This window comes from Typopeltis vanoorti, chromosome 26 (genome assembly GCF_054136105.1).
Source record: "Typopeltis vanoorti isolate ZY-2024b chromosome 26, IOZ_Tvanoo_1.0, whole genome shotgun sequence".
Classification (NCBI taxonomy): domain Eukaryota; kingdom Metazoa; phylum Arthropoda; class Arachnida; order Uropygi; family Thelyphonidae; genus Typopeltis; species Typopeltis vanoorti.
Window position 1 is genome coordinate 13,835,753 of NC_143574.1, and position 26,594 is coordinate 13,862,346.

The 26,594-nt window shown below is 35.1% G+C and overlaps 1 protein-coding gene across 3 annotated transcripts in view; it reads right to left on the reverse strand.

Annotated features, from left to right (window-relative positions):
* Positions 1-26,594, reverse strand: part of LOC150092343 (pantothenate kinase 1-like) — a 120,856-nt gene that overhangs the window by 22,401 nt on the left and 71,861 nt on the right. For all 3 annotated transcript variants that reach the window (XM_090415166.1, XM_090415165.1, XM_090415167.1), the window contains exons 6-7: positions 23,205-23,381; positions 13,342-13,465 (exon numbers count right to left, since the gene is read on the reverse strand). In XM_090415166.1, coding sequence (XP_090271292.1) covers positions 13,342-13,465; positions 23,205-23,381 — 301 coding nt within the window. The remainder of the gene's footprint in view (positions 1-13,341; positions 13,466-23,204; positions 23,382-26,594) is intronic.

The window sequence follows — 26,594 nt, forward strand, 5'->3', positions numbered from 1 at the left end:
TTAACTTCCTGTGTACACCAGGAGGTTCTGATTTTTTTATCCTTGCAGAAAACCTCACCACATGCCTCTCTGGCAGAATCAATCAATGTTTTCTTCAGAGTTTGCCACTGAATCTCCAAGGTTTGATTCCTCTTCTCAAACTGTTTCATTTTTCTTCAATAATTTTTGTGTATTTTAGTCTACAGTTCACATCTGAGAGCTGCTCAACTTTTATTCGCTTTAAAACTTTCTTACATGTTATTCTTTCCAATATGAAATTCAATTTTATCCTGCTCAAGACGAAATAGTGATCACTTCCAATTTCAAATCCTCTGTACACTCTGGTGTACTGCACCAGGGAGAAAACATCACTATCAACAATAACATAGTCAATGAGACTTTTCTTATTCCTAGCCTCTTCTCTCCATGTGAATTTGTGCACATTTTTATGTTGGAACATGGTGTTAGTAATGACCATTCCATGTCCTGAGCAGAAATCCAACAGATATTTGCCATTATTATTAGCTTTGCTCTTTTCTCCAAATTTTCCCAAAATATTTTTGTATGTCTGACAATCATTTCCTGCTCTGCTATTTAGATCCCCAACAAGGACCAACTTTTCCTTTTCCATTGTGTCAGTTGCTTTTTCTAAAGCCTCAAAAAATTCCTCCACTTCTACCTTAGTAGAACCTTCTGTGGGACCATAGGTGCAAATAAGTCTCATTGTCCAGTTCCCCATTCTCATATTTGCCCACATTACTCTACTTGAGACTGACTGCCATTCAAGAAGATTAGCCTCATATTTTGTGTTGAATACTATGGCTACTCCTTCTTTTCCTTGATTGTCATTGCCTGAATATAACATTTTTATTTTTTGCTCAGAAAGATCTCACCAGTTTTGGTCTGTTTTGTTTCAGTCACCCTTATTATGTCTATCTGGTACTTATCTAATTCCTCAGCTAGCTCCATTTCTTTGCCATTCAGGCTTCTTACGTTGATAGTACCGATCTTTAACTCTGGTGATGTTGAGTTGGGGTTTGTTTTCAGATTTGTTCCAGTAGCTGACTTTTCGCTGTTCGCCCTGGTTCCCTGGCGAAAACAACGGGGGCCTTGTTTAACCGGGCGACGTCCCAGCCGGCATAAAATTTTGTCATGTTGCATCATCATTTTCTATATTGGTTTAAGCCAATAAGAATACAATTTGGTCTTTTTTTTGTTTCAGTCACTAAATCCCAAATTACCAGCCCATCCTCGTTCATTCAGTATCCAAGTAGATACCCAACAGGGTGCACCACGAGAAGGTGAGGATTGGACATTAGGTCAGAAGCCCTGGTCAGTTCTCCGCATTCCTTTAAAGGCTATGATATCGCTATTTACAATGCTTATGTTTTATATTCCAAACTACCCAATACATCAAAACTAACAATAGTCAATTTCTGTTTGAACATAGCAGAAGATATGTTATCAAATATATCCTTACCTAATTATAGTACCCGTGGATGTCCATCGTAAAAGGACTGCCCAATTAGACTACAGGCAAAAAATTGGACACTTCCCTGAACATATACCCCCTACTGATAAAAAGCAACATCCAGCAAAGATCCCATGTATGTGCCAAGCATAATGTAAGAAGTAAGACTACATGGCAATGTAAAAAATGTTTGATACCGTTACATTTACCTAAGTGTTTCAAAAAGTATCATACCTTGCAAAATTATTAATATTTTTTATAATAAAGTAACAATTAATGAAATAAATCACATGAACTAAATAAATAGTAGTTTTATCTGTTCCAACTTTAAAAATAATTTAAATGTCAAAGGGTTAATAATATGTTTGGTAGTCTTTCTGGTTTCATTCTTGAAACATGTCCAAACCAGCTTAGTTGGCTCTTTTTTTTTTTTTTTTTAAAGTACTGTAATTATTGTTTCTTTAAAGTTAAGTTCGTCTCTGACTTTTTAATTTATTTTTCTTTATGTCCAGCTTGTTCTATTGATTTTTCTTATGCATTTTATTTCAAAAGCATTGTGTTTATCCATTTCTTTATTTCTTAAGATTCAGCATTCTGAGCCATAGACTACTGTGGGAATTATCAGTTTTACATAGCTTTAATTTGAGTTCTTTGCTTAATCTTTACTTGTTCCATATTTTTTGTGTCCATCCAATATTGATTCTGTGTTTTATGGTTTCGAAATAGTCTAAATCTTCAGTGATCATCGATCCTAAGTAATTGAATTGCTTTACTTGTTCTATATTATTGTTTCCTATTTTCATTTGGATTGCTTCCCTTTTTCTTCTTATTACCATTACTTTTCGTTTACTAAAATTGGGGTGCTTAAGGGTCAAAGCAGTATAACTGAGAGGAGACCTTCACATAGCCTTTAAAGGAATGTGAAGAACCGACCAGGGCTTCTGACCTAATGTCCAATCCTCACCTTCTCATGGTGAACCCTGAGTTGGTTATCTACCTGGAATACTGAACAAACGAGGATGGGCTGGCAGTTTGCGATTTAGCCGATTAATTGTATTCTTGTTGGCTTTAACCAAAATACAAAATGATACAACATGACAAAATATCATGCCGGCTGGTGCATCGCCCAGTTAAACAAGGCCCCTGTTGTTTTTGCCAGGGAACCAGAGCAAACAGAAAAAGTCAGCTACTGGATCAAATCTGAAAACACATCCCAACTCAACCTCACCAGAGTTAAAGATCAGTACTATCAACATAAGAAGCCTGAATGGCAAAGAAATGGAGCTAGTTGAGGAATTAGATAAGTACCAGATCGACATAATAGGGGTGACTGAAACAAAAAAGACAAAAACTGGTGAGATCGTTCTCAGCAATAAATACAAAAATGTTATATTCAGGCAATAACAATACTAAGGAAAAGAAGGAGTAGCCATAGTATTCAACACTAAATATGAGGCTAATCTTCCTGAATGGAAGACAGTCTCAAGTAGAGTGATGTGGGCAAATAGGAGAATGGGGAACTGGACAATGAGACTTATTTGTGCCTATTGTCCCACAGAAGGTTCTACTAAGGTAAAAGTGGAGGAATTTTTTGAGGCTTTAGAAAAAGCAACTGACACAATGGAAAAGGAAAAGTTGGTCCTTGTTGGGGATCTAAATAGCAGAGTAGGAAATGATTGTGAGACATACAAAAATATTTGGAAAATTTGGAGAAAAGAGCAAAGCTAATAATAATGGCAAATATCTGTTGGATTTCTGCTCAGGACATGGACTGGTTATTACTAACACCATGTTCCAACATAAAAATGTGCACAAATTCATATAGACAGAAGAGGCAAGGAATAAAAAAAGTCTCATGGACTATGTTATTGTTGATAGTGATGTTTTCTCCCTGGTACAGGACACCAGGGTGTTCTTATCTGTACCAGAGTACACGTGGTACAGGTAAGAACATAGAAAATAAATATCAAGAAGGTGCAAAATATTCTGGAGGTTGTTGAAGAAGCTTAGAAATGGAGGAAAGAGTGCTGTAAAAGGAGTTAGAGATGATAAAGGTGACATGAAAGCAGGAGTAAAAGATATCCTTGAAGTACGAGTAATTACTTTGAAAAATTGCTAAATTCGAAAAATGTCAGCAGTGATAACACAGTGGTAAAAAACACTCAACAGGCATACAGTCAGGAATGTATATCCGTACTTGCAGTAGAAAAAGCTATCAAAAGCTTGAAATGTGGAAAGGCAGCAGGAGTAGATGATATTCAACCAGAAATGCTAAAGTATGGTGGTATAAAAGTCCTACAGTGGCTGCACTGCATAGTTCAGAAAGCCTGGACAGAGGGACGAATTCCCAATGATTGGAGTAGAGTTCTCATAGTACCCATATATAAAAAAGGGAAATAAAACTGAATGTGAGAATTACAGAGGTATTTCCCTACTGAATGTTCCTGGTAAGATTTATGCAAGTATACTTGAGAAGGATTGTGGAAGAAAAGCTTGGTGAAGAACAAGCTGGATTCAGGCCAAATAGAGGCTGTCAGGACAGATCTTCACTTTACGACAAATAGTCGAGAAAGGATGGAAATATAACAAAGATCTGTATTTAAGTTTTGTCGATCTGGAAAAGTCATATGACAAGGTACCAAGAGAGAAGCTATTCAATACGCTACAGTTATATGGTGTCAATGGTGCATTATATCAAGCAATATTTAGTCTTTATTTGAGTTGTAAGTCAGCAGTTAGAATTGAAGTACAGGAAGATTGTTTAAAGTTAAATCTGGTGTGAGACTAGGATGTACATTATTCCCTCTGTTATTCATTATCTATATGGATCACATTATGAAGGAAAGTGGTATTAAACATATATCAAAATTGGAGATGTTAATGTCAGCTCCTTGCTTTATGCGGACGATGTTATACTTCTAAATAAATCCACTACAAGTCTGAAAGACTCCCTGACTAAATTGAATAACTGTTGTAATAGATATGGTATGAAGGTCAGCAATAAAAAAACAAAGACAATAAAAATAGGCAGAATCGTTGAAAATGTCAACTGCTTGTGAACAGCGAACCTGTGGAGCAAGTAAAACATTTCAGCTACTTAGGCACGATTTTTAGTGAAGATGGTAAATTAAATATGGAAATATACAACAGAATCAACAAAGCTGGTATGGTAGGAAACCAATTGAATAAATTCATATGGAATAAGAGAGAAATTAGTCGGAACACTAAATTAGCTGTATACAAGACAGTGTTCAAACCAGTTTTAACTTATGGATCTGAGAGCTGGGTCAGAAGTAAAACACTTGACCAAAGACTAGAGACCGCAGATATGAGAGTCCTGAGAAAGATTAGAGGCCTGAACAGATGGCATCAATGGCAATATCATATTAAAAACAAGTATATTAGGAAAAAACTTGACATTGTCAGCATCCTAATCTCAGGTGGTATGGTCACTTAAACAGAATGGGCGAGGAAAGATTAGCAAAACAAGTGTTCTCTGCCAGGTTGGCAGGAAAACGACCCAGAGAAAGACCAAGATATAGGTGGATTGATATGGTACAAAGTTCCTTAGACGATAGAAATATACCTTTCCTAAAAATATTTTAACTTTCTTCTGTCAATATCCTTAAGGAGCCCTGAAGTTCTACTAATCTTTTCTAACACCCATTCATTTGTACGCCTTTCAGTATATGATATCCTCAACAGCCTTCTGTAACACCACATCTCCAAAGCAGATATCCGTTTCTTATCTGACTTCTTTAGGTTTCAAGTCTCGCATCCATAAGTCGCTGTTGGAAAATCAACTGCATCTAAAATCCTCATCTTTGTTCCCATGGAGATAGATTCATCCTTCCAGATTTTAGACAGGTCTCTGACTGCTGTTTTAGCCATTCCTAACCTTTTTCTGTCATCTTTTGAACAGCAATTCTTCACATTAATAATGGATCCCAGGTATTCAAATTTGCTGACTTCCTCAATTCTTTCTCCATTAAGGTACACTTGTTTCTCAAGAGCTTCTCTGTTTGTTTTTCCTTTGAGAACCATGATCTTTGTCTTGCTAGAATTGAGTTGAAGTCCTCTGTTATTACTGATCTTGTTAACTTTGTTAAGAATTAGTCCTAGTTCTTCCATGTCATTACAAAGGAGTACTGTATCATCAGCATATCTCAGATTACTGATCAATCTACCCCCTATCCTAATTCCTGTCCTGAGCTCATCCAATGCTTCACACATGATGTCCTCTGCATATATACTAAACAAGTGAGGAGAAAGTAAACATCCTTGTATAACTCCTTTTCCAACTTGAAGCGAGTCAGTCAATCCAACACCTGTTCTTACTGTGGCTTCTTGTTCTTCATACAAGTTGGCTATCAACCTGATAGTGTGTTGAGGAAAACCCATTCTTTTCATTACTTCCCACAGTTTCACATGCTCAACACAGTCAAAAGCTTTAGAGTAGTCTAAGAAATACATTACCAGAGGGGAATCTGAATTCTTTATATTTTTCTATGATCTGTCTAAGGCAAAGGATCTGATCTCTGATGCCCCTACCTTTCCTAAAAACCTGCTTGTTCCTCGGGCATCTCTGCCTCAACTTTGGCCTAAATCCTATTTAGCATGATCTTTAATAAAATTTTGCTTGCATGAGATACCAAACTAATAGTTCTATAATTCTTGCATGCCTTCATATCACCTTTCTTGTGTAGTGGTATGAAAACTGACTTCTTCCAGTCTCTAGGCCATGATCCTGTCTCCCATATCCTTGTAATCAATCTATGAAACACTCTTATCCCTCCATCCCCTGTGGCCTTAATTAACTCTGCTGGGATTTCATCTGCACCTGGGGCCTTATTGCTGTTGAGCTGCTTAACTGCTCTTTCAACTTCATGCCTAAGTGGAGGAGGTTCCAAATCAAAATTTTCTTGGTGGGAGGACTCCACATTTTCTTTATCCACTCTGCTGTACAGTTCCTCACAGTATTCTTTCCATCTGTTTTTGATTTCCAACTCTTCTGTTTCCAAAACTTCTGTTAGTAATGATCCATTCCTGTCTTTGAAGACATTCAATTTAGGCTTAAACTTGTGCTTTAAGTCACAAACTAAATAAAACATCCTTTTATAATTATGCCTTCTCATCTGGAACTCTATTTCTTCACATTTATTAGTATAGAACTTTTCCTTGTCCTGCTTGATGGCTCTTCTGATTTCTCTATGTAACCTCTTGTATTCTTCGGTCCCTGTGTCTCATTGTTTTTCCAACCGCCTTCTTTTGATTAGTTCCCATGTTGAATCTGATATCCATGGGTCGCTTGGTTTTCTTATTGGGCTGAGATACGTCTTTGCTGTATCCTGTATTATCATCTTGACTCCTTCCCAAAGCATTTCTGGTGAGATTTCCTCATTGGTCTCCAAAAAATCATCCAACCGAGTTGATGTTTCTTCTGTGAACCCACTAGAAATTACTCTAACATCCAATCTAGTGGAATGTGCCTGACCTGGAAGTTTTCGGAGTCTTAGTCTTACTTTGGCTCTTACCAGCTGATGGTCTGTACCACAATCTGCTCCAGGACAAGTATGCACATCAGAGATGCTTGTCTTCCACCGCTGGAGAGCCAGGATGTAATCAATCTGGTGCCCTGACCTATCAATGTTAGATGTCCAAGTATAGGTCTGTCGTGGATGTTTCTGGAAGCAGGTATTGGTAATAACTAATCTGTTAGCACGGGCAAATTCCAAGTCTTTCACCATGGGTGTTATGTTCACCCAGACCAAACATGCCACACTCCAGCATGACTCTCATCCTCTTTCCCACTTTTGCATTTAAGTCTCCTAAGATGTACAGTATGCCTCTCCTTGATAGGCAGTCCAAAACAGTTTGTAAGTTTTCATAAAATTCTTCACTCTCTTCTTCAGGCCTATCCGTGTGGGGTGCATAAACTACCACAATTGATACATTGGTAGGCAGAGCCTTAAGTCTAATAAAGAGTATCCTATCATTAATGGTGTTATAACCAAGAAGGCTTCTTGCCTGAGCTGTCTTCAGTATCACAGCTACCCCATGATGTTTTGAGTCACCACCTGACTAAATATAAGATCTGATAATGATAATATTGGAGTCTTGACAAGTAATAGACTGATTTGGAGGAAAATTGTAGATAGGAAGTTAGTAATGATGTAAATTTTTCATGTAGTACTATCATATTCTGTACGCCCCTTGAGGATACATGGCAGGAATTTGATGATGATGATGGTCAGGATATTTTCTAATTTTCTTGGCTGTCTGTAGTGATAACTATGTTGTCTGCATACTTTAAATGTGTTATATTTCTTCCATTTACAGTTATGCCTTCACACATCTGTAGTCCTTCGCATAAAGGAGTTATGCAAAGCTGCCCATTGTCACCATATTTATTCAATCTGTACCTAAAAGAAGTAGTAGATACAGATTGAATAAATATGGTGACAATGGGCAGCTTTGCATAACTCCTTTTTTGTATTTATGAATAGCAATTCTTGATATAATACAATTTAATAGGTATTTGTCGAACCCTCTGTTTTCTAGAATTTTAATGAGCTTGTTTCTATTTATTGAGTCAAAAGCTTGTTTGAAGTTAATAAAGCAGGAGTGGTAGAGTTTTTTTTATTTTATTTTTGTCTCTCATAAGATCTGCTAATCTGTTTAATATCAAAATTGCATCTATTGTGCTTCTCTGCTTTGAGATTCCATTTGCTCTTCTTTCATCTGTTTTTCACAGAAATGTTTAACTCTGTTTTGAAGAATCCTGATGAATATTTTATAGCAGTGGCTTAGAAGGGCGATAGGTCTATAGTTAGGGCAGGATCTGACATCTTTTTTTTTTGTGGATGGGTATGATCTGGCCTGTTCTCCATTCTGGTGGTAAATTTCCTTTCTTTAGTATTTTGTTGAACAGTTTCCTTAGGTAATTTATTATGTTTTCTCTCCCTTTTTCTAGAAGTTCTTTTTGAATGTTGCCTGGTGCTTTATCATTTTTCATTTGTTTGACTGCTCTATGTATTTCTTCATTTAAGATGTCTTTTGTGTTAGAAGTTTCTTCTGGATTGAAGGCAGATGTCTTGATCTATGTTTTCTTCAGCTGTGAATGTTTCTTTAAAATGATTAGTCCATATTTCTTTTATTGCTTCACTGCTACTTGTTGTGGTTCCACCTTTTTGCAATAATAAAACTGGGTGAGTATGTTTTAGTTATCTCTTTAAGTATTTCATAAGTGGTCTTGGAGTCATGTTTTTTGTATGCTTCTTCACACATTCCTGCTTTTTCTTCTGAATATGATTTTTGCTAATCTGCATCTTTTTGTCTATTTCTTTTTTCAAATTTTTGTATAATATTCTATTTTCTTCATTATCTTCTTTTGAGAGGTTAGTTTTGGATATTCTTTTTCTCTCCCATAAGTCCAAAATCTCTGGTGTAGGCCAATCTTCATTTACTCTTGTCTGGTAGCCCAGGCAACCAGACAAGAGTAAATGAAATCTTGCTGTTTCTTTAATAATTTCTTTATTTTTTTTTCCAGACTCCAAGACTGTATCTAAAGCAAAGCATGATTATTTAATTTTTCTTTCAATGTTCTCTGATATTTAGATCTGGTAAAGCTATCACTGATTTTTTAGATGTCCATCTTCTTTTGTTTTGGTGATTTATTCACTTTCTTTCAAAACTGATTTTTAGTTTGGCTGATAGTAGTTCATGGTCTGTATCCATGTCAATCTTTTTTAATGTTTTGACATTTTGAAACGAATGTTTCCATTTCTTATTAACGATTAAATGGTACATCAAGAGTCTATATAGTTTTTGATTTCATTGTTTGGTGATGTCCAAGTGCATTTGTGTTGTAGCCTGTGGTAGAATAAGGTATTTGTGATTAACAGTTGATTTATTTTGCAAAAATTAATAAAGTCCATTCCTCTCTCATTTATCTCTCCATGACCAAATTTTCCCATTACTTATACTTTATCTTCAGAGTACTGACCGATCTTTGCATTAAAATCTCCCATAATAATCAGGATATCTCTTGTACTTGTTCACCTGATTCTTGCAGTTGTTCAAGAAACTAACTATATTACTCCTCTTCATGTGATTGGTCTGGGTCATAAACTTCTGATATTTTTATATATAGTCCTTTTTCTTTTGCTTTGAATCTTACTGAGATGATTCTAAAGGAAATTGTCTTTGCATCAACTATTGAGTTTAGGAGCCATTTTTTAATGATCAGTGCAATGCCTTCTCTGTGATGGTTATCTTTCCTTCCTGAGTAAAATATGCTTGCGTTTTTTATGTCAATTTTTCCCTTGCCTGTCTCAGCAACTCCCACTATTTCTCATTTAAACAGTTCAAGTTCTCTCTCTATCAGTTTTAATTTGCCAGGTTTGTACAACATTCAGTGTAATCTCACAAAATCTGAGTATGGATGCTACCATCATGCTAAAATATCACTGGGTCTTTGATCTTTTCTACTTGCAGCACTGTAAGTAGCTGAAGCATGTTCATATGCTCAGTCAAAGAAATTAGCTAATATATGGTGGCATTAGCATAATGGTGGTGTTGCATGTGGCTTATAGATAAGTATTTTAGTAAATGTTAGTAATTATTTTTGGTAGTATTTCACCTACCATAGACTGTAAAGTTGAGTGTGTGTGAATTTTAATATGTGATATCATTCAGAAAGCATTTTTCATGATGCTGATGTGTACCAGCCACTCCTTCCTTGTTCACTGAGTTTAGTATGAGGGATTTTGTAGAATGCAGTATGTGTTCAATGTACTCACTGCCAAGAGTGAATGGTGTATAGGAAAGCAAGAGTGGAAAGGGTGCATATGTGTGTCAGAAATGTTTCTTGTGCAAAAATTGCAAGTCATGTAGAAAGTGAGAGAATGAATTAATATTAATGATGTAAGGAAAGATAGTGAAAGTGTTGTTGACAATGTGGAAGGAATGAACAAAACATGAATGAGAGTATGAAAGGAGTGGCGTTTGAGATAACAGTAAAGAATGAAAAATAGCATGTTTATGCAGCATCTTTCACAGGACAATATGTGAGCTACAGCGACTGTAGAAACAACTGTTGTATGGTACATCAAGAGGAAGAATAAAAAAAAAAGTGAATGGTAAAAGCATGAAAGTGCAAGAAACTTGGAGTACAGAGACGGTATTGTATAGAGGTTTAATGATAAAAGGTGGACTTAATGAGAAAGTGACGAAAATATGTTTTCAAGTGCAAAGATCAAGGATGTTAATGAAGCTATTAGTTTGTAGAGGAGAAGAAGTGAAAGAACTGATTGTTTTGGCTGGCATGAATAATTTGAAAGGTGAGAAATATACAATGAGATAAGATATAAAAGAGTTGCCAATAGAAGCAAAAAAAGAGTGAGAAAGTAATGATTGTGAGTCTGTTGTTGTATTATGACAGAAATTAATTGAGAAGAAGGGCATGCTTGCTCAGGAATCAATGAGAAGATTGTGCAGGTGGACTGGTGTGCTGTTTATAGAGTTTCCAGATGTATGGAGTGAAAGTGCTGTTTAGTGAAGTTAGAAATATAAAATCAGGGACACTAGAAAGATTAGGAGATGGGGGGGGGGGAGAGATAGTCGTGTGGAAGGCTGAATGCAGTTTCACAGGTTTCAAATTTGAATGAATTGGTAATGACTTATGCAAGGGTAACTGTGGATCCAAGGCAATGTTGAAATGCCAAGAAATGAATGCCAAGAAGTTTCAGAAATAAGGGATAGGAGCTTTTTGGCATGGAAACTCAAGTTTGCAAAAATAGGCATTAGTGAAACTTGATTAACAGAAAATGATATGGTTACAGGGAGAGAATTATGTAAAGGGTGTTGTATTTTCAGGGAGGATAATGGAAACAGGACAGGAAGTGGGGTAATCGTGTGATAGCTGAAGGATTTCAACCAACAAAATTATAAGTTAATTTTACGCCTGGGGAAAATGGTTCATTTGAGGCTATCTTTGTGATATAGAAGCCAACAGGACAAATATACTGTTTGTTGCTATAATAGACTAGTGGGTCTATAGGAAGATATGGATGCCAAGAATTGGCAGATTAGCATGAGTGCAGGAGGAATAATTATTATAGGGAGGAGGCTTCAACTATGGGGACAGACTGGAGGGAGGAAAGGGAACATGGCAAGTTGGAAGTGGAATTTATATAGCTGCCAAGGAATAATTACCTGAATTATTCCTTGGCATTTTACATTTGGTGTTCAATGTAAGGGGCATGATGTTTGAGAGTGCTGAATCTGGTAACATCAGAAGGTATATCCATAACCAAGGTAGATACAATACCTCAAAATCAGGGAGAATGACCATGCAGGCTTGTTCTGGGAGGTTGCTGATCTTGTGAATTCTGTCACAAAAGGTTGATGTTGAACTATAATGCAGTAATTATGAAGACTTATTAAGCAGTGCCATGGCTTGAGAAGTTACAAGGAAAAAGTCAGTAGCAGTGCATGGAAAGTGGTTAGGGATTGTTTGAGGGCAGAGATAACAGGCAGCAAAACCATGGTCAGGAGGATAAACCAGTAGGAGTTAAGTGAATGAGTACACATATAAAGCAAGAGATGCAAAAAACAAAAACACTGTGGATGAAATATAAAGAAAAAGGTGATCGGCATACCCATAAGCAGTACAAAGTGCAGGCAAGAAGGGTGAATATAGTGTGGTTGGAATTACAACAGAAAATCAGCTAAGGTAAATCTAAGAGTTTTCCTTATGCAATAAATAAGAGGATGTATAGCTTTAATCAATGCTGATGGTAGGAAGGTGACAGAAGCAGAAAATATAGTTAAGAAGAAATAGTTAATCAAGAATGTAAGATTCAGGAGATTTTGCAGTTATTGATGTGAGGGAGACAAGTTACAATTGAGAAGAGGAACAGCAGACATTCACAGCATAATGAAAAATATCAATGTGAATACAGCAGTGAGACTGGATGGCATGTTGGCCCATGTGCTATGCAAAATATGCAAGAGAATTGGCAGTGCCTCTGATGGAGTTGTACAATGTAAGTCTCAGCTCTAGTGAGGTTCTAAGGAAGTGGAAAGCAGGTAAGAGAATGCCATTACATAAAGGTGGCACTAAGACAGAAGTAGCAAATTTATATCTCAGTAGTGGTGGTTAAAGTACTGTAAAAGTTATTTAAAATCCAGTAGTAGGTGGATAGGAATACGATACTCTAAAGTGGAGAGCAGAGCTTTGTAAAAGGTAGGGCCTGTCTTATTAATTTACATTTCATAAAAGAGGCACTGCCAATTCTCTTGCACGTTTGCATAGCACATGGGCTGACATGCCATCCAGTCTCACTGCTGGATGGAATGTCATTGGACAGAATACTGTATGGAAAACTATTACAAAAGTTGGAGCAAATGGAAATTGGGTCGGTAGCATTAATAGGGGATGGCTGCCAGGCAGACATCAGGGAGTAATATATGGTGGAGGAAAATCTAGAGAATGAGGGTAACTAGTGGAGTGCCACAGTACAGGGTTCTCTACTAGGACATTGCTTTAATTTGTATATTAATGATATAGGGAAAGATTTAAGGAAGGAGGATATTCAGTTGGTTGCTGATGATGCAGAACTGAGAAGGGCAATAGCTATTATTGTTATTTATACAGATACTTAATGGAGTTAAAAGACTCATTGCATGATACCACACTATCCGTTAAGCCAATACCTATCATACATCTCCTTAAACTAATTCACTGTTGGGACACTGACAATCACCTCTGGAATTCCATTCCACTCATTCACCAAGTAAAGAACCTAGTCTGCACACAAAAATTTAAGAACACAACAGTTATATTAATGTAGGACAAAACAATCTTTCTGAAACATGCATATACTAACCTCATTAACAGCACATAACCGAGCAATTGAACCAATGTTGTTTGTAATAGTTACAAGTGTTGCTCTGGCAAGGTCTTCCTTAGTAGATACATTTCTTCTTTCTCTAGACATCATATTTCCAAAACTACAAATAAAAACATTGAACTTTATTAAGACAAAATAGAGTTAATATAATATCATGCCAATATTAATGTTTTTCCAATATGAGTAGAGAATAGTACACTGAGATAAAGAGCCAAAAGGCTTCACTTCAGCGATGCAAAATTATACAAATTAAGTGGATATTGAATCCAACATTATTTCAAAGCCGAATATATAGAAACTCTAAGAATTTCATGCCGAATATATAGATAGAAACTATAAAAGTTAAAAGTTTCGGAGGATCCAAGTGTAAGCCAACACCTGGTTCAGGCTAGGGCAACTCGTAGTAAAGTTGGAGTAAGTTCTGACAACTATCCTTAGTATTTTCCATAATGTAAAGCACATCTCCTTATGGACATGTATGATGCTATACATTATGGAGAGGGGGGGGGGCACTACCCAGACCGGTTTTGACCTTTGTTGAATGTTCAAGTACAGGTCAAACTCCAAACACTCAGCATTGTTCCCCTAAGAAGAAATCTCAGAACCGGTTGGCTCTACACTGCGGCAGGCTCACCCCACCACCAAGCAGAGCCGCTCATTTGCTCATATCTCATCCAAGGGGTAACAGCAATAGCCGTTCCTCAGTTAACTTCATGGGCTACAGCATTGCCATTCATCACCACTACCCAGACCGGTTTCGAACTTTATTGAGGTCTCATCAGTGAGTAGGTAGACCCAGATGTAAATACTGAAGTTGAAGTGATGCAGAAGTTATTCTTTACCATACAAGTTGCCAAAAGGTGCACCAAGAATTACTGAGATAAAGAGCCAAAAGGTTTCACTTTGGCGATGAAAAATTATACAAATTAAGTGGATATTGAATCCAACATTATTTCAAAGCCGAATATATAGAAACTCTATGAGTTTCGTGCCAAATCTGGGTTTACCTACTCACCGATGAGACCTCAACAAAGGTCGAAACCAGTCTGGGTAGTGCCCCCCCACCCCCATAATGTATAGTGTCATACATGACCATAAGGAGATGTGCTTTACATTTTACATTATGGAAAATACTAAGGATGGTGATCAGAACTTACTCCACCTTTACTATGAGTTGCCCAAGCCTGAACCAGGTGTTGGCTTACGCTTGGATCTGCCGAAACTTTTATAGTTTCTATCTATATATTTGGCATGAAACTGAAACTCTTAGAGTTTCTATATATTCAGCTTTGAAATAGTGTTGGATTCAATATCCACTTAATTTGTATAATTTTGCATTGTCGAAGTGAAGCCTTTTGGGCTCTTTATCTCAGTAATTATTGGTGCACCTTTTGGCAACTCATATGGTAAAGAATAACTTCTGCATTACTTCAATCTCAGTATTTATATCTGGGTCTACCTACTCACTAATGAGGCCTCAACAAAGTTCTGCTCGGTGGTGGGGGAGCCTGCCATGGTATAGAGCCAACCAGTTCTCAGTGACAGGGTGAGCCTGTTATTGAGAGGAACAATGCTGAGTTTCTGAATTTCAAAAGTTTGTGGAGGTTACCCTGCACTTAAACAGGGAAACCAGTCTGGGTAGTGGTGATGAATGGCAATGCCGTAGACTGTGAAGTTACCTGAGGCACGGCTGTTGCTGTTACCCCTTGGATGAGATATGAGCAAATGAGTGGCTCTACTCGGTGGTGGGGTGAGCATGCCATGGTGTAGAGCCAACTAGTTCTGAGAGTTCTTCTCAGTGGCAGGGTGAGCCTGTTACTGAGGGGAACAACGCTGAGTTTTTGGAGTTTGTACTTGAACATTCAACAAAGGTCGAAACTGGTCTGGGTAGTGGCCCACCCCCCCTCCATAATGTATAGCGTCATACATGTCCATAAAGAGATGTGCTTTACATTATGGAAAATACTAAGAATAGTGATCAGAACTTACTCGACCTTTACTACGAGTTACCCTAGCCTGAACCAGGTGTTGGCTTACGCTTGGATCCACCAAAACTTTTATAGTTTCTATCTATATATTTGGCTTGGAAATAATGTTGGATTCAATTTATATAATTTGCACCAATTTGTATAATTTTACAAATTATATAAATTGGTGCACCTTTTGGCAACTCGTATGGTAAAGAATAACTTCTGCATCACTTCAACCTCAGTATTTACATCTGGGTCTACCTACTCACTGATGAGACCTCAACAAAGGTTGAAACCGGTGGGAAGCTTGGGTGATGAATGGCAATACTGTAGCCTATGAAGTTTTAACTGAGGCTCGGCTGTTGCTGTCACCTAGGTCTGGGTGGGAGGGTAATGAATGGCAATGCTGCAGCCCAAGAAGTTAACCGAGGCTCGGCTGTTGCTGTTACCCCTCCAGATGATCGGCTCTGCTCGGTAGTGGGGTAGCCTGCCACGGAGTAGAGCCAACCAGTTCTGAGTTTTTGGAGTTTGAACCTGTAACTTGAACATTCAATAAAGGTCAAAACCGGTCTAGGTAGTGCTCCCCCCCATAATGTATAGTGTCATACATGTCCGTAAGGAGACGTTCTTTACATTATGGAAAATACTAAGGATAGTGATCAGAACTTACTCCACCTTTACGACGAGTTGCCCTAACCTGAACCAGGTGTTGGCTTACGCTTGGATCAGCCGAAACTTTTATAGTTTCTATCTATATATTCGGCATGAAACTCAGAGTTTCTATATATTCGGCTTTGAAATAATGTTGGAATCAATATCCACTTAATTTGGAGAATAGTACAATTAAATATCCTGAAAGGATGTACATGGAGAATCTTGGTCATTATTTATTCTAAATAGTTATGTACTTCGAGCAAGATTATACAACCTTGGTATAAGAGGATGGATGCTCATATTGAAAACATTTACAAAAGAATCAAAAATACTAATAATAAATTAAAGAAAATTAACATCACAAAGAAAGGTTATTTCATCAGGACTAGGCATAACATTGCTATTTACTAATGTGCAGGCAGCTGAGATCTCTTGAATGAACTTTTTTCCCACCAGATATATTTATTCCAGTCCTATTTTAAAGTTATTCTATTTGCAACAAGTTCTATGAACAAACTAAAGGTGTGATGATGGAATCTCCACTGTGTTTGCAACACGTGTTTATGATACAATATGAAACCTCTGCCTAGCTGAATAATGTAAAATAAAATATTCAGGTGAAAGTTACTGATGACATCTTAGCCTGAAGATGTCATCAGTCTTTCTCAAGCAATTAAACTTTTGATTAAATTCAGAGTGGAAGCAAATAATAACAGTACCACAGTTTCCCTTGATGTCCTAAAATAATCAAGATAGTGGCACATATTTTAGAAGTGCTCAGGAAATAAATATATGCAACCAGATATATGGAGTCAATCTATTAAAAAAAAAAAAAAAAAACTTGCACTGGATATTAAAAATACATGCAGAAAATATAACCACACATAATACACACACACACACACACACACACACACACACACACACACACACACACACACACACACACACACACTAGGGGACTCTGCCCCCCCCACCCCCACCCAACCCTCTGAGTTCTGGGCTAGTAAGCCGGTTCTCCATTGTTTTGAAAAGTCCAACAAATTGTTGCCTCATGAAGGCAAATACATTGTTGGACACGAAACATTTCAACTTTCGGCTTATCAGCTTAACGACTTAACCCGGCTCAAAACAATGAAGAGACAAAAAAACATGAAATAAAAACATTTCAAATTTTGGCTTATCTTTATATATATATATATATATATATATATATATATATATATATATATATATATATATATATATATATATATATATATATATATATATATATATTGTGCTTTATTTCAAATTCTGATGAAGCCACCAGTTTAATATGAGCAAAACTAGTCGGATATTAGTTTCTAAATAAATGACCTAACATAAAAAAAAAACAAAGCCTGTTTTAATCCTATGTTTTTAAGTTGTAAAATCATGAAAAATTGATGTAATTCTCAAATGACAAGAATTTGAGAAATTGAGAATTTGACAATTTTTATTTTTCAATAAACAATGACAGAACAAAAGCAAGAAGGACCTATTTTCAGAGGTGTTATTTCTCCAATTTATTTCAAAGGAACACTAGAAAAAAAATTACAAAAATTCTGAACAATCAATATTATTATATGCTTTATGTTGCATAATAGAGCATCCAATGTTTCCATGTTCTTAGCAAATGTAAAAAACATGCATAAGATAGCATTTACATGGCGAGATCTATAGGAGAAACTCAACAATCTCTACTTGACTGAACCTTATAGCATATAAATATTGAGTGACTCAGTGGCTAATACTGCACATGTTTCTCTGAAAATATGCATTTCCTCTATAAAAAGGAAGCAGCTTATCCTGCATGAAAAGGTCTATATATATATATGATATATAAAAATGAGAAAAATAATAATAAATCCAGATTAATTTGAAGATTCAAGGGATGAAAAATTATCCATCTTTAATTAAATGAATTTGATTATATAATTTTCCATAGTTTAAATGCATCCACCTAACTTACACACCTCCATTTCTTATAAAGTTGGATATTAGTTTCTAAATAAATGACCCAATATAAAAAACAAAGCCTGCTTTAATCCTACGTTTTTTAGTCATAAATCTCCCAAAACAGAAGACTATGTGATAAGCTGCCCAGTCTGGCTTCCCCACCCCTCAAAAAACTTGCACAAACAGTAACTATCATATATTCATTAAGTATTCAGTAAGTAACAGATATGAATATCCCTAGAAAACACTTCCCTGTCATCAGCATCAAAAAACTAGTCATGAGTAAGCATGATGGGTTATTCCATAAAGCATAAAAATATACTACATTTTAGATACAAACAGTATTGTGATAAATCTACAAACAGTCTTATAACTTCATTCTAAAAACCTATACTATTTAAGGAAAATCACAGAATGATATATGTATATACATACAGTTAGTGCATAAGTGAATTGATTTTAAGTTTGATAAAATATAAGTAGACACAAAACTCTCTGTATAAAATTAATTTAACTTAAGAATATATTACAATCATTCTGTAAAAATCCTGAATATGTTTGCCCTTTACTCAGTGCATATAACTCAAACAAACAAGCACATAGTTTATGTGATCCCTTGCCCCATCCCCACATTACTTCTTGTTTCTCTTCTGTCACAAAGTTTTCTTTTAAAATTCTCAGCTAAATTATAAACAGTTATAGTTACTAGTTAATAAAACTAGATTCTCACGGTTTTCAACAATTTTTTTTTAATGACAATCAAGAATCAGAAATAATATATTATACTACTGTGTTTTTATAAATTGTCTAAGAAAATGTTTGAACTATGTGATGCATCTTCATGCTGGATATATCCTTCTTCTTCCCATTATCACATTTCTGACTCTTCAAATAAGGGTGTGACTTTGTTCGAATAAGCCTTCTTTGTTGCATTTTGCTATTTTTAGCTTGGCTTGTTTTTTACTGGAATTATGGATGAGGCAACTAAGACCAAGAAGCTAACAGTACAAGTACATTGCATTTGTTTAACACTGTTGTTAGGCATGAAAGATGAAATGAATACTTTATATTACCCTGTTGTTTTATGATGATGACAAGAGTTGCAAATTAAACCAAAAACCGATATTTAGTCCATTTCTGTCAAGATGGAGGCAGTTGTTTATTGCTTAAAAGCATATCAGGAATTCCACACAAAAAACAGAAGTTTTAAATGAAATGTTTAAATGTTTTTATGTTCCTATTTAATTTCTTTCTATACAGAAAACAAATAAAAGTACCTGATATAAATTAAAACTCTCTCTGTTTTTCTGTTGGCTTCTATCAAATGGGATTGCTTGAGGGTTAAAACAAAACTGACAAGTAATCTATACAGCTTGTAACAAATGCAGAGAATCAAGGCTGTAATGTACAAACCCCCACCATTCCACAGTGAGAGTTGGTACACAGGATACATTCTGCTAGTAGATATCCATCCAGACACTGAACAACTGAGGATGTTCTGGTAAATAAAACTTAGCCAACTATGCTGCATTGTGTATTGGCTGGGAAATCAAAGTTAAAGTTCCTGTTATTTTCATTAGTGAACTAAAGCAAACAGTAATAAGTCAGCTAATGGAATAAATTCAAAAGAGAACTGAAGATAGACCCATCATCAATGAATGAAGTATCAATCAAAAAGTGCAAAATCAGCAGAAATACAAATTACAGAAATACTATTAGGCACAATGGTGAACCAGGGACAAAGAAGACTGAAACAGATAATAAGTATAAGACTATTTAGAAAATAGTGAACAAGAAAGAGACAGCTAAAGTATTCAACACTAAACATAAAAATACACTTCTTGAATGGGTAGCAATGTGCCCTCTAATTTTTGCTGGTCCATGTGTGCATAAAAAACACTGTGCACAAGTTTCCAGTCTCAGACTCAATGTGTCCAGTAGCCTGTGCTCCCAATAGCAAAATTCACAAGCCACAGATTCTTAATTCATACATCTAAAATTGGAGACACTATCTTTGTTAAAAGATCTTGTACATAGCATGCTAAATATTTTTATAAGAGCAACCTCCTGCTTACTCCTTCAGCTATTTAAATGCTGCATAGACGTGTAATTTATAAACAAATTATGTCAAGCTCTAAAATAGGAAATTTTGTGCCTAAACCCTAGAGGAAATTCTAGGGTTAAATGCACTAAAGTCACTAATGCAATATTGCTCATATTAATGTTGCCCTTTTTTTTTTTGTCTAGCTATAACCTATAAAACTGCAGGTACTAAATTAATTCATTTAAATCCATGTAGCTACAAAAAATCAACCACCTTTTGCATTGAATTCAAGTGAATCTACTGTCTAGTAAAAGTAACTAATTACAGTGTATTGAGCTGGAGTGGTTTAGAGTAATATTGGAGTGGAGACATTGGAGAAATTATTAAGTAAAATAAGTGACAAGTATAATTTATCATATAGTTCATTTTTATAGTATATTCAAAAATTATTGACTGCAAATTAGAAATTCTGAAAGCAAAAATTTTGTGCGTGCTATTACTAGGAGTGTGCTGTTCCTTTTTGACCAGTGTGCACATACACAGCTCAGTGTGAACTTTGATGGAAAGTGATTTCTAGTACAGTGATGAGAGCGAATTTCAAAATAGGAACTGGGCATTCCACTAGAAAAGAGACAGAGGAATTTTTTTATCATTAGAAAAAGCATCTGATAAAAAAAAAACTAGATTTCAATGTGTGTGTGTGTGTGTGTGTGTGTGTGTGTGAGAGAGAGAGAGATAGACAGCAAGAGTAGACACTTGCAAAATGGCATTCTACACTTTTGCAAAGCAGAGTGGAAAATGAGAAATGATGTGATTTAATGGACATGGATGTGTTAGTGATGGCTAATACATGTTCTAACCCAGAGAAAACATAAAGAGATTTGGTTCAGATATAGTTAAGAACCAAAGCAATTTATACTATAAGAAATGAAAACACTGAATTTCCAGGAGGGCAAACCATGCTATTTCCTTATGAAACTAGCTAATGAACCCTCAGATGAAAAGACTTTGCAAAAGTTCTTCACATCCTAGGTGAGATTCGAGTGTATCGCTTCCAATATTAAGTGTAAATTTTTATATTTAAATAACTTTCATGGGTTACACATGTAACAAACATTATATAAAATTTTATTTAAAAACTCCAATATATTTCATCCAATGTTACATAGACATGTTCCATTAAAACTATTTATTACTGGTAAATATTGCATTGTCTTTGTAAATGTACTATGGAGCTGCTATAAGAAACAAGAAAAGTCTGATTATGTTAGTGTTGACAGTAATATCACTCTGGACAAAATATAAGATAGTACAAGGAATCTGAAAAAAGATATGATCACCAGCTAGTTTGGAGCAGCATAAAAATGATCACACTGAAAAGAAAAATGTGTATGAAAGCTTTGAAAAGAAAATCTGTTGAATTACCTAATTCATTCAGGAATATTGATAAGATTTCTATTTGTTCATTTTATTCTGTTGGAAGTGTCAGCTAAATAAATTATATACACGACTAGAGTATAACACTTTTGCCACAGTAAAATAAATTTTAAATTTTATTATGTAAATATTTTATCTTATGTATCATAAGATAAGACATCAGTAGAATTATTGAACAACAATAGGAAATTGAAATCCCTCCAGGTATACAGTTGCACGTTAATGGATTTTTAATCCATTAACATTAATCCATTCTATTATGTTGAAATTAAAATTAATAAAACAAAATATCTTAAATGAAAATATATAAAAGATAAATTTAATCCCAAACTTTTGGAATAATGAGGCAGTTGTTCTGATTGAGATTAGGTCTATAAAGTAGGGCTTCAGCACTACCTTTCATAAATGTTTATCTATGGATCTATGTAGCAACTTAGCATTTTGCCATTGGATCCTGTGATTAGTGTTTTTAATTCCATGTTGCGCAAGGCCAGATGATTTGTGAGGTTTGATAAGACGGATATGGTCTTGATGTTCAGAGATATGTTTATTTACAGATCTTCCTGTTTGTCCATAGACAAAATATTTACTCATTTCCCATTAGACCAAGAAGCTAAAATTATGCAAGTGGGTAGCTTTTGGTGTATAACTGATTAGAAAAATTCAAAAATTAAGATTTATTAAACTTTTTGACTTTTCCAAAAACATATTTTTTCTCTTCCTCTTGAAAATGATCCAAAATTTACATGTTAAGCTCTTAAAACAAAATGTCCCACTTACGCTACACTTTTATTCTTTGTATTGATAAAATAAAATTTAAAGCTAAAAAATTTGACATTTCATGTTTTCTAAAATTTCTATTAGGAATATATGCATAAAAATAAATCCATAAGTTTGCATTTTTTTAATGAACAAGATATAAAAAAATATATATTTCTACTAGCTAAATCAAGTCAGAGAAATCTGAATTCAAAATCATCAACAAGCCATAATAATTTTGTTTTTCACCATGTGACCACTGTACATGATGACATGTGAACTCAGTTTACAATGGGCACTAGGAGGTCATAGCAGCAAGCTCCTAGTACATAACAAAATTAGCAATGTCTTTCTTTATTACGTTCTAATACCTAATGGCTAGCCCATCAACTTTCTATTATGAGACACATGGAAAATGGTGGCCTGAAAATACAAAAATGCTGATCCATGATTTTTAAGTCATTCCAAAACAATTATAATTAAGGTATAAATTAGGTATATAAGGTATAAATTATAATTGACAAGGCCATAATAATAGACAAACAAAGACAACGAAACAATGCTTAGAATATCGGAAACAACTGCCATAAAATGTGATGAAAACTCAATCAACATCCACCGACTCTACCTAATTTCTGAGTGTTGGAAGCTCCACAACATAAAAATTAGGTCACGACCCTGACCAATAAGCAATAACACAAGCTGTCCTAAAGCAGATACACCAAGCTGCCATGAAATAGCCCTACACTTATCCCGAATGTTCCAATGACGATAACACAATCGAAACGGCTCGCACCCCGTTAACGCTCTCCCCTGCCCCTGTTTCATTTCCCAAAGTAGCGCCCTTAAATATAATAATATATATATATATTAATTATTTAAAAAAACCCAAATTTTAATATAATTAATACTCAAGAATTCTTCAGGTTTCTTATTATGCAGCTCTAAACTGAGTTGATTTTAAAAGATAAACTGTGACAAACAAATATACTAACCTGCTAGCTACAGTATCACCTTGTAGGTTAAATTTTGGATAGTCTCCACCATAGATGTCTCTGACTAATTTATCTACTTTAGTACTATCTCCCTTTTCAGCCAAAGCAATGGCTTCTTCAAAAGTGTTGCAACCAGTTAGCAAACAACAGAGCCCCAAGAAAGTGCCTCCACCTAAACTGCATTTGAATAAGGAAACAAAACAAAAACACTTAATGATGACTTTTCAAATAATATACTCATTATATAATCCATAATTTTAATAATATGAAGATGTAAGAACACTCTAGAATATCAGAATTTTCAGCAATAAAAATAACATAATATAAATGGCTTAAAATTACTTCAAGTTTAGATATCAGCATTCGTGATTAAAACTATTTTAAACATTGGAGATAAACTAACTGATAAGGAAGTCCAAAGAAGAAGAAGAAGAAGAAAAAGACCTGGATGCAACATTACATGTTGGGTTGTCATTGCTGATCAATACAGTTACACACCAGACCACTAGTATTAGTTAAAAAAGTGTTTCCCCAGAAGCTGAATATACTTTGGCAGTTATTAAGATTCAAGGTAAAGTGGTTTTTATGGTATCTGACAATCTGGCTGAAGATTCATTGTAAAGCAAAACTTTAATTTTATTCTCACAGACACCAAATTTTAACTGATTTCTTTCCACAATTTTACATTTTTCTTCAAATTTTACACTTCATCTTATAGCCCTGACTACAAAAAGCTTGCTTACACTTCCAGTTCAATTTTCAGAATTTCATAGTTTTTAAATGGACGGATTTCCTTGTTAGCAGGTATACATGGTTCATTCTAAAAATGCAAACTTTCAATTGGTTGATGCATGGCTGCATGTGATTTGCACATGCACCATGAGACCTCGTTAAAGCTTTGTTCCTAATCTGTGTAACCAAATGAGACGACCAGTTCACGTCTCACAAACCAAAAAAATGAAAACTATTCCACAGAAATGTATCTAGGTTAAAGTTATAGATTTTCTCCTTCTCTTGAGTTCAGCCAAGTTGTTCATTGTGTTCATGACTATGCAATATCCAGCAGAAAAAAGCAGCAGACTTTACTGAAATCACAGGAGCATGACAAAAAGCTAAGAATTTAACCCGGGGCATTTCTGTTGAATATTTTGCTTATGATTAACATGATGTTTCACTAAAGACTAAATTTTACTTTGGACTAACTAAGCTGTGTTCAAAATGCATACTGTATTTTAAAGGGCTTGCCAAAGTTTTATTAGAAAGCAATTTACAGTTTTCTTTAGGTGGCGTAATTTTCACTTCCTCGATTTTACACTTTCCTCAGCACTTGTGTAAAATCATTTCCATTCCTCTTCTTATGATAATGTATCTATGAAGATGATTCTTGCTCTAAAATTCCAGATTTTCTTTGTAATATGAACTGTTGACCAAGTATTCAGGAAGATTACTCTATTTTTAGAAAGGAAGAGAGAGAGAGAGAAAGGAAAAACAGGGAGTCTATTTTATACCAATCAGCCTCATTTTTTCAATAACTGACTTAACTGATTTTCAATATTACTGAAGCTTTTTAACTTGTTATAATGTTATTAAAAGTGAATTTAATTGAACCAAAAAGTGAAACTTTTCCAGCATTTCAGCAAATGTGTACACTGCCTAACTCTGGGGTGCAAAATTTTTCATTTAAGGAACAATGTTTCCATATTTTATTATTACATCACACCTCCAAGAAGTCCAAAGACTCATCAAGAGAGGGCACCTACTCTACAACTCTCCATTTTCACTCAATCCACAACTACACCAATACCATCTACTGCCACCGCCACCACCACTAGTATTTTCACAGACAATCACAAACATCAATGTCCAGCGTGATTCAAACCCACAGCCTTTTGGCTGGAAAGCGGATACAATAATCACTGGACCTCAGAGATGAGAAAGAAATAGTCAATAGTCATAATTTACCCAGATATTTTTAATTTGTTATAAATTAAAAGATATTAGAAATATATTACTAAATTGTAAATGGATCAACTTTTAACCTATATTTTCATTAAGATATGTTGCTTAAAATGCAACTGTTTTATAAGATTTTTTTAGCTTTTTTTTTTTTAATTAAACTCCCCCCCCCACCCTCTAAAACTGAAAAAGAAAAAACAAAATTCAAAGGAATTTTTGACTAGGATGACAAGAGTATGACCACTGAGATCAACACCATATGCCTATCAGTAATGTTTTGAAAATTTATATAAATGATATAAACATTGTACTGAGTTAAGGGGAGATACCAAAATTGTTAAGGAAGGGGGGGACTATTTCAATATATTGAAAATAAATAAACAATTCATCTTCCTGTAGCTGTTCTTTATTTTTAGATGAGTTTTGTTTTGTTAGTTAATAGGCATGCTGTGTGTATACATATATTTATTCAAATTAATCACTCCCACCACACATTCTATTATTATTATTATTTTTATTATTATTAAGAGACCTCCAAGGAGGCAGAGGCTCATCAAGGGAGGTTACTTATTCTTGAATTCATTCACACTGCATGCACACACAACATCCAATGAAAATCCATTCCAATAACGCACTGCCCTATGAGAGAAAAATCTAGCCTTCATTCCATTCTTTATTCTCAGCTTCCAAGGATGTCTTCTTGTCTTTCCTCATCCTCTATAAAATTAAAAATTCCATCAAATGAAATCCTGTATGGCCCTTTCAGAAGTTTGTAAGTCTCAATCATATCACACCTCTTTTTCCTGTTTGCTAGTGTCTGCAGTCTACAAATCCTCAGTCTTTCTTCATAATCAGTATTCCACAGTCTTGAAATCTTTGTACTATCTTTGTACACTCTCTCTCTCCACTGTATCAGAATCACAACAGAAACCAGACCTTCATTCAATAGTCTAAGTGAGATCTTATTAAGGCCTTGTAAAGAGGAAAAATGACATCCTTATCTTTACATGTGAACATTGCAATTATCTTTTGAGTTTTATTTGCAATCTTTGTTACATGGCCCTTGAACTTCAACTTGCTATCTATTAACACTACAAGCTCCCTAGCCCGATCAGATAATCCCACTAATATAATACGACACTGAATATCTAATCACACCAAAGTGCATGATTTTGCATTTACTGACAGTGAACTGACATCATTTCCCTATGCCCACAATTCCACCTACTCAAATCATTCTGCAAGTACTGCATATCAGCAGCATTTCTGATTACTCTACCTATCTTTGCATCATCAGCAAATAGCTGCATGTTGCCTGTCAAATCCTTCCCAATATCATTAATATACAGATTAAATAACAGTGGACCAAGGACTGATCCTTGTGGTACACCACTAGTAATCATAAATCTTGCAGACTCACATCCACTCATATAT